The sequence below is a fragment of the Sinocyclocheilus rhinocerous genome, unplaced genomic scaffold, assembly GCF_001515625.1.
Source record: "Sinocyclocheilus rhinocerous isolate Xijiao unplaced genomic scaffold, SAMN03320098_v1.1 scaffold585, whole genome shotgun sequence".
Taxonomy (NCBI): Eukaryota; Metazoa; Chordata; class Actinopteri; order Cypriniformes; family Cyprinidae; genus Sinocyclocheilus; species Sinocyclocheilus rhinocerous.
The window spans coordinates 283,022-296,348 of record NW_015630024.1 but is presented as its reverse complement, the minus strand read 5'-3'; the positions used below and the strand labels follow the sequence as shown (position 1 = coordinate 296,348).

At 32.8% G+C, this 13,327-nt stretch overlaps 2 protein-coding genes across 4 annotated transcripts in view; one reads left to right on the top strand and one right to left on the bottom strand.

Annotated features, from left to right (window-relative positions):
• The first annotated feature begins 172 nt into the window (after positions 1 to 172).
• LOC107739666 (dnaJ homolog subfamily C member 21-like) lies at positions 173 to 11,778 on the top strand. Of its 3 annotated transcripts, XM_016551838.1 has the most exons (13): positions 173 to 301; positions 442 to 571; positions 772 to 865; positions 2,483 to 2,606; positions 3,010 to 3,138; positions 4,125 to 4,429; positions 5,746 to 5,909; positions 6,364 to 6,457; positions 7,694 to 7,849; positions 8,372 to 8,420; positions 8,521 to 8,684; positions 8,818 to 8,902; positions 10,086 to 11,778. In XM_016551838.1, exons 2-13 carry the CDS (start codon positions 475 to 477, stop codon positions 10,242 to 10,244), a joined length of 1,620 nt encoding a protein of 539 aa, XP_016407324.1. In that variant the 5' UTR covers positions 173 to 301; positions 442 to 474; the 3' UTR covers positions 10,245 to 11,778. The 3 variants fall into 3 exon arrangements, with proteins under 3 accessions (XP_016407324.1, XP_016407325.1, XP_016407323.1); XM_016551839.1 differs by lacking the exon at positions 7,694 to 7,849 and adding an exon at positions 7,884 to 8,042 and having other exon boundaries at positions 173 to 571; XM_016551837.1 differs by having other exon boundaries at positions 173 to 571.
• A 786-nt stretch (positions 11,779 to 12,564) lies between these two features.
• The window catches only part of LOC107739667 (alanine--glyoxylate aminotransferase 2, mitochondrial-like), a 14,366-nt gene continuing 13,603 nt past the window's right edge, over positions 12,565 to 13,327 (bottom strand). The window contains exon 14 of the mRNA XM_016551841.1: positions 12,565 to 12,792. Within this exon, the coding sequence (XP_016407327.1) occupies positions 12,691 to 12,792 (102 nt within the window). The 3' untranslated portion in view covers positions 12,565 to 12,690. The remainder of the gene's footprint in view (positions 12,793 to 13,327) is intronic.

The following is a 13,327-nucleotide window of genomic DNA, read 5'->3' as shown; positions in this document are numbered from 1 at the left end:
TTATTTTATTCTAAAAAGGTTATTTTAATCGTTACTATATTTTAATGCACACACAAATGAAATCTCATATAAATAAATAAAAAACAAATAATATTTGTATCTATTTTATATAGAAGTGCATACTCATAAGCTACAACTCTCAGCCAATAGCAGCGCGCGTTTCGTGTGTGACATCAATTTCATGCGCCGCCGCTACACACACACACGACACCGGCTTCGCGCCGATTCTTATATCGATTGAAAATGTCAACTGTTCAAGAAGTTGATGAATAAACGCGATTAGTTGCTTAATTATAGTATTGTATGTATTATATTTAGTGTAATGTTAGGTTAGCGCTGTTGTAGTTTTAGTTTTGTGATCCACGTGGGCACATTGATGACATTTCGTGTGTACTGTAACGTTAGTTAATGACAGTTGTTTTCAAAACACAGCCTTTTCAGTTTTTGTAGGATCTCCATTAAGCCCAGACCAGGATGAAGTGTCACTATGAGGTGTTGGGCGTTAAAAGAGACGCATCGGACGACGACCTGAAAAAGGCTTATAGGAAATTAGCCTTGAAATGGCATCCAGGTATTTGATTTCATCTGATCTCTTTGATAATTCATAGATGTTATTGTCCTATGTTAATAAATAAGGCTGTTGGTGTCGCCTGTTTTTTACGATTCCTCAGTGATGATCTGTCAATTGCTGTTGGTTATAGGACTAACATTAGTTTAACCATGAAATTATGTTATAATGCAGCTCATATTTTTTATTTATTTTGATTTTAGACAAGAACTTGGATAACGCCGAGGAGGCTGCAGAGGAGTTTAAACTTATTCAGGCTGCGTATGATGTTCTGAGTGATCCACAGGAGAGAGCCTGGTAAGATCTCCAATGAACAACAACTGCGTTCGCCATATCTGAAAATATATGTAGCTCAGTTCAAAATTAATGAGATTTTACTTAAGGCTTTGTTTATGTTACCTGCCCTGTGTGAACATGCTTAAAAATGATGGTTTCTTTCCGAAAATGAATATTTTATTCACTGCTGTGATGTTGCGAAGCTATATTTTCTTCCACAACATGATACGTTTTTTGCAAAACATGTAAACCATTGTTATTGATATAGCCTAAAAGTGGATAGTGATTTTTCATGCCAATCTTTATATTGAAGACATGTGGGCTATACTCAGATTTTTATGAAGTCATAGTTTTATGAAACAGACCAAATATTAAGTTATTAAGTGTTCTCAAATCTCATTCACATATTCAAAGTATCAAAATGTAACGTTAAAAAATGAAGAACAATAATAATAATTCTGTTTCTTGCCCTCCAGAATCATGATCCAGAATACAAATCGGTTTATTATAGCGCAATTATATTGTCTGGGACTGAGAAATTGCAAGGCATGTTTGTAGTAATTAAACACAAGTAAATAAAGAATTACAAAATATCTGTTGCACTGTATGTACATATTGTGTGACATTTTTTTTAGTTGGAATATTAAGTTCTGGAATGTTTTTCATGTATATTTTGGTGTGCAATGCATAGTATAGGTTTTAATTATATGGACTCTTTACTTGATTATCAGGTGTCATTTTTGGAAGGACACCTAAAATTCCCATGAAAACAAAAAGTTTGCAGAAATTCAGTTGTATGAAAATCAACCTCATGGCTTATGGGGGTGCTGTTTAAATGAGTAGTTTACCCTTTTTCTCATCCTCATGTCATTCCAAACTGATATTGCAGTTATTTTTTCCATTTAAAAGAAGAAGGTGAATTTAGCTATTTCCCATATGGTGGTATGGATACCTTTGTGGTATTTTTTTTTTGAGCGTGACAGAAGTGGCCACTGTTGTTGTACAAAAGAGCTTCTTCAAAATTCTTCTTTTGTGTTCAGTGGAAAAATGGCATATGGGCTTGGATTGACAGATGTATTGAATGTTGTTGTTGTTGCTAAATCTACTGACCTACATGTTCTAGCTGTGTAACAAAAATTAGGATTCATCAAAACTGTGGACTTGTATTAGTATTGGATGCATCAGGAATGGGTTGAAAATTGTAAACAGATCAGTAATACTAATATGAATAATATTATTATATTAATATACATTTCAAAGTGTATACTTTGCAGCGTATGTCATTGCTTTCCAGTTAAAGGGAATTTATAGCCATTTTTTCTATATAAATCCCAGCTTTTATTGCAAATGAACAATAATTATTTCTGTAGTTATTTGTTATTACGCATTTAAAAATAAAAAATGACTTGTTTTCTGGCACACATAGAAAACACTTACAAATTTTTTTGGGGGGGTAATTTATGTAATGTTTTAAAAATACCAATAATACTACTCAGTATTTGGCCTTTTTTAGACTAAAATTACTATTACAGCCTTTGATATAATCCCATTAATATTTATTTAATTTAATTTAATTTTTATAATAATAATTATTATAATATTTATTTATGTTAATATGGCTGTTACTTTTGTTTTAAGGTATGATAACCACCAAGAGGCGCTGCTGAAAGGGGGTGTCAGCGGAGAGTACCAGGATGACAGCATTGATCTCTTGCAGTTCTTCACTGTCATCTGCTACTCAGGTTACGGAGATGACGAAAAGGTGAATATTTAAAATTCATTTTTTGTCAGCCAGTAGCCACACATTCACGTGTGCGCTCATATCAGACATGTTCTTGTTTTTCATCGGTGTTCACTTCTAAATGCGTGAAATATGTCAGACAGATGTCTTTTACCATTGCATTTTATCTGTAACTAAATGAGAGATTTTATTTCATATTATATATTCTATGTATATTTTTGATTTATTAATGTTGATTTATTATGTCTTGTATTATCTTTACATAGCTATATCTGTCTGTTGTACCATCCTGTACCGCTGGAGGGCAGTAGAAGTTTATGTTGAAAATTCTTTTCATGTTTGGAAAGATTCCGACAGTTTATTGTGGAAATGCATGTATTCTGTGTTTTAATAGTGCAAACTCTTTCTCTTTTTTTCTCTGTAGGGCTTTTACACTGTATACAGGAATGTGTTTGAGACTATCGTAAAGGAGGAGATGGAGCACAGTAAAGATGAGGAAGAGGAGGAGGACGTGTTTCCCTCATTTGGAGACTCTCAGAGTGACTATGACACTGTATGTAGACACTGAAACATACAGTACAGTTTTCCACAAAAATATAAAGCACAACTGTTGTCAATATTGAAAAAACAAAACAAAACTGTGACTCTGAAGACTGGAGTAATGGCTGCTTAAAATTCATATTATTCTTTTACTGTCATTTTCATCAAATAGATTGAGCTTTGGTCAGACTTAAGAGACTTCTTTTAAGAATACATATAAAAAAATCTTACAGACTTCTGAACTGTTCTTTTTAGTGAACCAGAATCATTTAATTCCCTAGAAAATGAAACAAATCTTTAGACAGAATAAATGTATGGACTCTAAGAGCTGGTTGATGAACCAAAAAAACCAAAACAAACTCAGTAGTTATCAATTTGTTATAGATTTTGAGATGATAGGAGAGTATGCATTGTGTTTATTAAAGAGATATGTATTTATACCATGAAGATGGAATACTTGAGTATTAAAACATGGCATCAGAGTTCTAGTGCATTTTAGACCTTACAGCCAAATGAGACTGTGGATAATTAGCTTGTTAGATAAATGGAACATAAAAGTATTCCATCTATAAATACTTCTTTCAGCTACTACAGGTAGCAGGATGGCACTCTTTCATTTCTGAAAACATTTTTCAGATTGTTAGCTAAAAGAGTGGAAAGCTTCACATTTGGTTCAAGGGATCCAGCATCTCCAGAGTCTGAACATTGAGGTTCATCCCACTCCAGTTAGGCCTGAGGGATCTTAAATGATCTTAACCGTTTCCCATTCTGGTGTGGCTCGTACTTGCACTTTACCTAATGGATGTTTTGGAGTGTTTGCCGTCAGTGGAGGCTTGCAAGAAGCAGATGAACCGAGGATGAGTGTATAAGCCCACTAAAATCTCTTCATCTTGTTAAAAGGAAGAAGCATCCAAGAAGTCTATACATAAAATCTAGTTGTATAGTATTATTACATTTGTCTGTGTTTCCCCTAAATAATTATCTTTATTTGTTTCTCAGGTGGTGCATTTATTCTATGGCTACTGGCAGAGCTTCTGTACACGCAAAAACTTTGCATGGAAAGAGGAGTACGACACGCGACAGGCCTCCAACCGCTGGGAGAAGAGAGCCATGGAGAAAGAGAACAAGAAAACCAGGGACAAGGCCAGGAAAGAGCACAGCGAGCTGGTGCGCCAACTAGTGGCCTTCGTCCGAAAACGCGACAAGCGCGTTCAGGCTCATAAGAAGCTGGTGGAAGAGCAGAATGCAGAGAAGGCCAAAAAAGTTGAAGAACTGAGGAGAAAACAGAAGCTCCACCAAGCAAAGTGAGTAAGATTAGACATAACTGGGTGATATATTTTTTCATGCAACAGTTAAAATGTGATATATATTTTTTTTATATTTTATTCAGACTCCATTATTATATTTAAATAGAAACCTGGAAATATAACAGAGTTTTTAAAATTTAAATATATAAAATAAATAAATATATTAATAATATATAAATGATAACAAATTAATATATACATAATAAATCATAAAAAGTAATTCATAGAATTAATAGATAAAAATAATATAATTCCGCTTTATTTAATGAGGTTATTTTAAAAATAATAAATAAAAATAATAAATATTATGTTTTAAAATAAAAAATGAGCATTAAATAAAAATACAATTTCTGTCAATATGGGGTGCTGTGTGTACATTAATGAGGAAAAAAAAATAACTTAAATGATTTTAGCAAATGGCTGCAATATAACAAAGAGTGAAAAATTTAAGGGGGTCTGAATACTTTCCGTACCCACTGTATATTTGTTTTATATTTATATATAGATAGATTATTATATTTAAATAGAAACCTGGAAATATAACAGAGTTTTTAAAATTTAAATATATAAAATAAATAAATATATTAATAATATATAAATGATAACAAATTAATATATACATAATAAATCATAAAAAGTAATTCATAGAATTAATAGATAAAAATAATATAATTCCGCTTTATTTAATGAGGTTATTTTAAAAATAATAAATAAAAATAATAAATATTATGTTTTAAAATAAAAAATGAGCATTAAATAAAAATACAACTATTTTGTAGTATGCCTAAAAATACAATACTAATATAAAAATACAATGTTAATATTTACATTTTTTTTCTTTCTGACTTGTTTCTTTCTTTTATTTTTTTATTTTATAAATTGTTTTTTTTTTATATATGAATTTTCAACATTTTCAAACCTAAAATCGGCAAACATTTATTTTGGCGGGTTTTTAAAAGTCCTTATTCAGAAATGAAACAAACAGGAACCTAAAATTTGGAGAAATCATGGTAATTCTTTGGATAAACTTGTATACTTAAACTTAATATATACATTTTGTATATATACTACTTTTTATTAAATATAAAATATGTGATATATATACACACACACACACACACACTTCTATTATTTTGTTAATGTGTTTTAATGATGTATTAAATGCATGTAAATATATTTCATATTAAATTTAATACATAAATGTTGTTAATATTAAATATATTATATGTAATATTTAAAAATATATAATTATATACATTGTTGCTGTAATAAAATATATTACAGTTATTTAAATGTTGATTGTGTGCCGTTAGGCAGGCGGAAGACTATAAAGAACAGAGTTGGGCCGCCATGTCAGAGCTGGAGAAAGAACTTCAGCAGATGGAAGCACAGTACGGTCAAGAGTTCGGTGACGCATCAGAAAGTGAAGAGGAGGAGGTGGAAAACGGGCAGGAGACGGCAAATGTGGACAGGGGAGGTGAGTTTGATGTCACGTACACATATACTTGACTGGATTCTGGGTAGAGGAGGTCAGAGGTTCAGGGGCCAGTCAAAGGTTCAGTGCACATTAGATGATTTTGAGACTGAAAAATGTTCAGAAGGGTTAAAAACATAACCAAAACCTATATTTACGATATTGCTAGCAGTTTTTTAAGCACAGCATGTCACAAAACGAATTCTGTTGAAGTTGTTTTGTTATATTTATATCTATACAGTGACATTCAGATATTTTACGTGTGACATCAGTGTGCAAACACTTGTTGAGGTCACTATAAATAGTGAGGACGAGTCAGAGCAATCATCTGTGATTCATACGTAAATGTAGTGACTCACAGTGCATCACCAAGTCATGAAAAATTCCTCAATTATACTGTAAACATTTGTGAGTAATGGACTGCACACATATCTTACCGCTGTTTGACTTTTGTCAGATGTGGTGCAGGCAGATGGGGCCGCGGAAATGAACGACTATTATGATGACCTGTACTGTCCTGCCTGTGACAAATCTTTCAAATCCGATAAAGCGTGAGTGAATAGAGCACCCACATACACTGCACTGAAACTTTCCATGCTCACCCTCCATCACTTCACAAATAAATATTTAATTTCACTTTGTAGATTTCAAAATTTTAGGTCATTGAAAAACATTTTAAGTTATATAGCGCTTCAGTTCAGATCCGGAGCTGCTTTACATTTCTAAAGTATATATACAGTATTTACACTACCGTTTTACAGTTTGAGGTCAGGGTTTTTAAAGTCTCTTTTTAAAGGCTCACCAAATAAAAAATTAAGTCCAAACAGTAATATTGTGAAATAATAATATTATTATAATTTCAAAGAACTTTTCAATTTTAATACATTTTAAGATGTAATTTATTCTTGTGATGTAAAGCTGAATTTTCATCATCATTACTCCAGTCCTCTTTGTCACAATGTCTGATCCTTCAGAAATCATTCAAATATGCTGATTTGCTGCTGAAGTAATTGCGTCTTATCTCACAATTCGGGCTTTCTTTGTCATAATTGTGAGTTTACATTGCGTAATACAAACGTGCAAAAGTCAGAACTGCAAGAAAAAAAGTCTGAATTGCGAAACTCACAACTGCGAGATATAAAATTGCAATTCTGTAAAAAAACATTTTTACTTTATTTCTCAGAATCTTTATTTTTAACTTTATTTCTCAGAATTGCGAGTTTTTATCATGCAATATTGACTTTATAACTCACAACTTCAGGTTTATATCACGCAATTCTGAGAAAAACGTCAGAATTACGAGATGTAAACTCACAATTGCGGTAAAAAAATTCAGAATTGTGAGAAAGTCGCAATTACCTTTTTTTAAAAAAAATTTCCAGTAGCAGAAATAGGCTTTCATACTTTTAACGTTGAAAACCATGATACATTTTTTCTGTATTATTTGATGAATAGGAAGTTCAGAAGAAATAGAAATCTTTTGTAACCAGTTTGTGATCAGTTTATGCATTCTTGCTAAATAAAACTATTAATTTCTTCCACAAAAAAAAATAAAAATCTTGCTGACCCCAAACTTTTGAAAAGTAGTGTATATAATACTAATGATCTGATAAGCTAAATTAATGTAGATGTTTAAATGTTAAAACAAACATGTATTTGTTCATAGATGTGTTTTTCTAGTTAGCATGTTTTTACATAATCTCAAATGCACAGCATGTTTTCACGCTAGATGACTTGCATTACATGTATTTAATGCAGCAGTATAATTTTTTTTCCTCACACATCAGTATGAAAAACCATGAGAAGTCTAAGAAACACAGAGAGATGGTGGCATTGCTACGGCAACAGCTGGAGGAGGAAGACAAGTCACTGAGTCACAGCTCTGCCGAGAGAGAGGAGGAAGAGGATGATGATGATGAACTCGATGACACCCCGAGACAAAAGTAAAACATGCCTGTCAGCACTTGCGGACATCAGTATGAAAAACCATGAGAAGTCTAAGAAACACAGAGAGATGGTGGCATTGCTACGGCAACAGCTGGAGGAGGAAGACAAGTCACTGAGTCACAGCTCTGCCGAGAGAGAGGAGGAAGAGGATGATGATGATGATGAACTCGATGACACCCCAAGACAAAAGTAAAGCATGCCTGTCAGCACTTGCGATGTCCTCTTTGATTGGAATTTGTTTGCTTTGCAACTTTTACAGTATTTCACAATACTTTATGATGTCTAAAATGTTTATTGTGAACATTATTAAAATATTATTGTAAAATGAATAATGTAAACATAAATATAAGATGACAATGTCATTGCTTAATGATATTTCAAACATTTTAATGATTTAAAATGATTAAACTTTGCAAGTTTTTCATATCGACTTTAATACATAAGGATAAGAGCATCTAGAGGGATTGTTGGCGCATTGTTAGCTAATCCTGTCCACTGATTGGTTCTTTTGATTACAGATTATCTAAAAGGCAGAAGAAAAAGAAACGGCAGCAGAAAAATGTAAATGTAAGTAAATGAAATCTAACCTCCAAACCCCTGATGTATTTTAATTTAAAGTGATCTTTTATCCAATAAAATTGTATTTTCTAATGCGGTTGTTCTGTAGAATCTTCCAGAAGATCCGGAGATTGACAGCACAGTCCCACAGTCCACAGAAGAGCGTCCCGCACCTCCGCCTGACTCGGGCAACAACGAGGACGCCCCTGTCCCCTCTGAGGACCCAGATGAGAAACTAAAACCAGAGGAATGTGAACCCACAAACCAAAAAAGGTATCTCTTAAATGTCTTTTTAACAATCCACTGGTTTGAAACTCTTGTAAAGTGTTTAAACTCTTGCATTGTGGGTAAAGTCCTCTGTATATTGATATCAACTGAGATTAACTCTTAATGTCACCCTTTACAGCGCTGCAAAGACAAAAGAGAAGAAAGGTGGAAAAGACTGTAAGAAGAACAGTAAACCACACGGAGGTGTGGAAGTTGCACAAGAGGTGTGTACTGTACTTTTGTTAGCATATGTTTGTACATGTGAGCAAACAGCCACTCCTTTATGATGTTACAGCTCTTTTATAATCCTCATCTAGACATAAACAACTTCATATGACTTAATAATGTGATTTCCTATAACGGCTATAATTGAGTAATATGCGCTATACAACAGCTTTATTCATTCTGATTGGTGTAATGAAGTAGTTTACACATTATATATTGAAATAAACATGTAAACTGTAGTATAATTGAAAATCCAGACTGTTGATTTTAAAAAGGCATTGTGCATTCATTTTTAGCAATTACATAATTTGGAGTAGGGCTGTATGATTAATCAAAATATATCTGAAATTGCAATATGGCTCAGTGTGATTATAAAAAAACGCAAAGACTGCGATTTAACTCCATCTCTGCTCTACAGTTTGGGTGGCTTTTTAACGTGCAAAAGTTTGATGGTTTAATATTTGAAAATGAAGAAAGTAAGAAAGTAAGTAGTATTGTTTTGTTGTTGTTTTTTTTGTTTTTTTAAGTTTAATGTAAAAGAAATTATATTTTTCTATTTTATATATATATATTTTTTATTATTTTACAGTGAAATATTATAATAGTAATGTTTCCTGTTGTAGTAATTTTTATATTTTATATAATTTTAATAATAATAATTTTAAGCCCTATTGATATAAAATTCAAAAACATCAGACAAATCGTGCAATCCTACAAACAAGCAGTTTTTAACAGTTTAATGTAAAATAAATTATATTTTTCTATTATTATTTGTTTTACAGTGAAATATTATAATAGTAATGTTTCTTGTTTTATTATTTTTTATATATTATTTAATTTTAATAATAACAATTATTGTTTTTAAGCCATATTGATATAAAACTGAAAAACACCAGACAAATCATGCAATCCTACAAACAAGCACAAAAGGAAAGCTTCTTTTTAAAATAATATTTTATTTTGTAATACTACTACTACTACTACTTATTATTATATTATAGTTAAATTGATATATGATCACAAAATGTTGGCCAAATTGTGCTAAATCACATTTAAATTGGAGTCAAATTTTTTTTTGCAATTCAAATCCTGCAGTTTTACTTCAGAGTCAGTTTTCGCTCTCCAAAATGACACGTGGTAGCTACGTTTAATCTAACTTTTTTTTTGGTCTGCTCTTTATAGAAGGAAGTCAACCTGCGCTGTGTGACCTGTCAGTATGAATTTGCCACCAGGAACAAACTTTTCGATCACCTGAAGACCACGGGCCACGCCACCGCCCTCTCCTCCAGTAACACTGCCCAAACGTGCAAGAAAAAGAAGGATGCCAGGAAGAACAGATAACCAAGAGGCACTTTTGAAACACATTTGCACACTGATGTACATTTGTCCAAGAAAACAAAACCTCTGCTGTTGTTTTACAGCTTGATATGCAGTTGTGCATCAGGAAGCGTGTGTATTTCTGTCCCTAAAAGAATGAATTTGTGCCCCATGGGCTGACATTTCTTTTGTAACGCGCCATATGCCAAAAGATTTCCCTAGAACTGCCATTTATTCCCACCATCATTGATGTGTAATCTGGTGCCTCAGAGCTCTTCTGTAGGCAAATGAGACTTGGATATTTTTGAGTAGGCCGTGCATGTTTTGTTTCGTTTTTAGGAGATTAAAAATAATGATCTTGCTACTAAAGATGGAACATTTTATGTCAGGTTTAGTTGCGTTTTCATAGTCACCATTCCAGACTGGTAACCTTTAAAAGGCTTCGTGAGGAATAAAACTCCACTGGATGTTTTGAACTTGCTTTTGACAATATTTCAAAGAGCTTCCATTTTACTGGAAATGTTTTGGAACATGGAACGGTTCATTAGGAGAAATGCGCTATGAACCGCAAAATTTCACAACAGTGTTATTTTTAGTAATAAGACCGATGGGTTTAAAATTGTGAAAAGGGTAAAAGCTAAACATTCAAATATTTTTATTGCACCACGCGTAATGGGTCAGCTGCGGTATAAAACGGCTTAGTGTTATGCAAAACAATACCATGGGATTTCCAGGAAAGGATCTCAAAAAGGACCAGGAAAAACACTGGATGCTTATTTAATATACAGTTGCTTTCTTTACAGGACAAAAATATCCATATCTTCACATGACGTTTTAAGGATCAACAGATTTATTTATTATAAAAGTGACCTTGCTTGCCTTAATTGTACAGACTATGAATGCCATTTGAACTGGGTCAGGTTTGAATTTAATTCCTCTCCAAACACATTTATGTATTTATTAAAGTGCCGTTTTACTGTAAATGCAGCCCTGCTGTTAAAATACATTTAAAAAGCCACAGTTACAATGTAAATTCTACAAATGTGCTTTAGTCTTTATTTAGCATTGCAAGAAACAATATTTGTTATATTTTTCAGCACTAAAGACAATTACCAAATTTAAAAGATAGTTTGAACCAGATTTTTTGTTTTTATGCGTCGTTTTATTTATAATGTATAAAATCAATGGATGTAGCTGTACCTGTAAAACAACACAAACCTGTTATAGCAAGTATATCATGCTGTATTGTTAGATACTAAAATAATTTTGTACCAACTAATTTTGTTTGACTTTACTGATTCTTGGATTAGTATACTTTATTACATGACAGTAACATGACTAGTATTATTCATGTTTTTCTACAACACTTCTTTTAATTAAAGTGTTTGATAAGTCAGTCTCCAAAATGATTTTGAGAGTAAAACTGGTCCCAGTAAAAGATCTGGTCTTAGATGGTCAGCTAGGCCACAGAGACAAAGCTCAAGCGCTTATAAATACCTTGTGAAAGTGCTAGGTTTCTGAAAAATATAGTGTACTCAAGTGAAGCGAGAGGAGGCTCGATAAGAAGCGCTCTTGACATATCGCTCTCATACATTAAGGAATGTGAGTGTGAAATTGTGTTTGTTGCCTTTGGTGGTTTTTAGATGAACTGCGCAGACCTGTTATGTAATGTATAAATGTTAACACTTTAGTAAAGGGACCAATTCTCAATATCAACTAGTTACTTATGAGCATGCCTTATTAACATATTGGCTGTTTATTAGTGCTTATAATCTACATGGCCATATTCTATATCCCTAATCCTACTTGATACCTAAACTTAACAACTACATTACTAACTATTAATAAGCAGCAAATTAAAGTGTTTGATAAGTCAGTCTCCAAAATGATTTTGAGAGTAAAACTGGTCCCAGTAAAAGATCTGGTCTTAGATGGTCAGCTAGGCCACAGAGACAAAGCTCAAGCGCTTATAAATACCTTGTGAAAGTGCTAGGTTTCTGAAAAATATAGTGTACTCAAGTGAAGCGAGAGGAGGCTCGATAAGAAGCGCTCTTGACATATCGCTCTCATACATTAAGGAATGTGAGTGTGAAATTGTGTTTGTTGCCTTTGGTGGTTTTTAGATGAACTGCGCAGACCTGTTATGTAATGTATAAATGTTAACACTTTAGTAAAGGGACCAATTCTCAATATCAACTAGTTACTTATGAGCATGCCTTATTAACATATTGGCTGTTTATTAGTGCTTATAATCTACATGGCCATATTCTATATCCCTAATCCTACTTGATACCTAAACTTAACAACTACATTACTAACTATTAATAAGCAGCAAATTAGGAGTTTATTGTGGCAAAAGTCATAGTTAATGGTTTGTTAATGGCCAGAATTGGACCTTAAGATAAAGTGTGACCGTATAATTCTCCAGATGAAATATGAGCCAGTGTGTCTTCATCATGTTCTGCATGTCTTATCTTCTCTCCATGTAGTTTTGCACTGCCTGATTGAACACAGCGAGGAAGAAGTCTGCGTCGTCTTTAGTTATGCACATAGGAGGCTTGATCCTGAAAGTCTGGAAAAGAACAGGTGAGATAGGGGAAAAACATTTGAGGAAAAAGTAGGATCAGCAAGACTAAGATTAAAAGATCTGAAAATAAGCTTTAAATGTATATATACTCTAATGAACAGGTTTGACTACTTTAGTAATTTCCATGAGTACAAATCTTAATGTTTAAGCATATAATGATATTCTAGGCAATTGTGTGCTTCTAATTTTATAGCAACAGTTTGGACAGGACCCTTTTCTATTCTAACATGACAATGCCTCTGTGTATAAGGCAAGGTTCAAAAAGAAATGATTAATTGTCAGTGTGGAAGAACTTGACTTGTCTGCAGAAAACTCATCACCAAACACCAATGACTTGTACAAAAAGTATTGGGACACCCCCTTCTTTAGAACAGAAAAAGGCACTTCCAAAGCTGTGGCAACAAAGATGGAAACATAATTCATGTATTTAAAAATTGTATTTCCATCTCTGTTGCAACAGGTTTGGAAGTGTCTAAAATGACTGTACCCATATGTACAAGTCATTGGTGTTTGATGATGA

Excerpts from the sequence above, each read along its gene's own strand:
- LOC107739666 (XM_016551839.1), top strand. The coding sequence starts at position 475 with ATGAAGTGTCACTATGAGGTGTTGGGCGTTAAAAGAGACGCATCGGAC. Across the intron at positions 866-2,482 it reads GATCCACAGGAGAGAGCCTG|GTATGATAACCACCAAGAGG; the intron begins GTAAGATCTCCA and ends TTTTGTTTTAAG. Across the intron at positions 5,910-6,363 it reads GGCAAATGTGGACAGGGGAG|ATGTGGTGCAGGCAGATGGG; the intron begins GTGAGTTTGATG and ends GACTTTTGTCAG.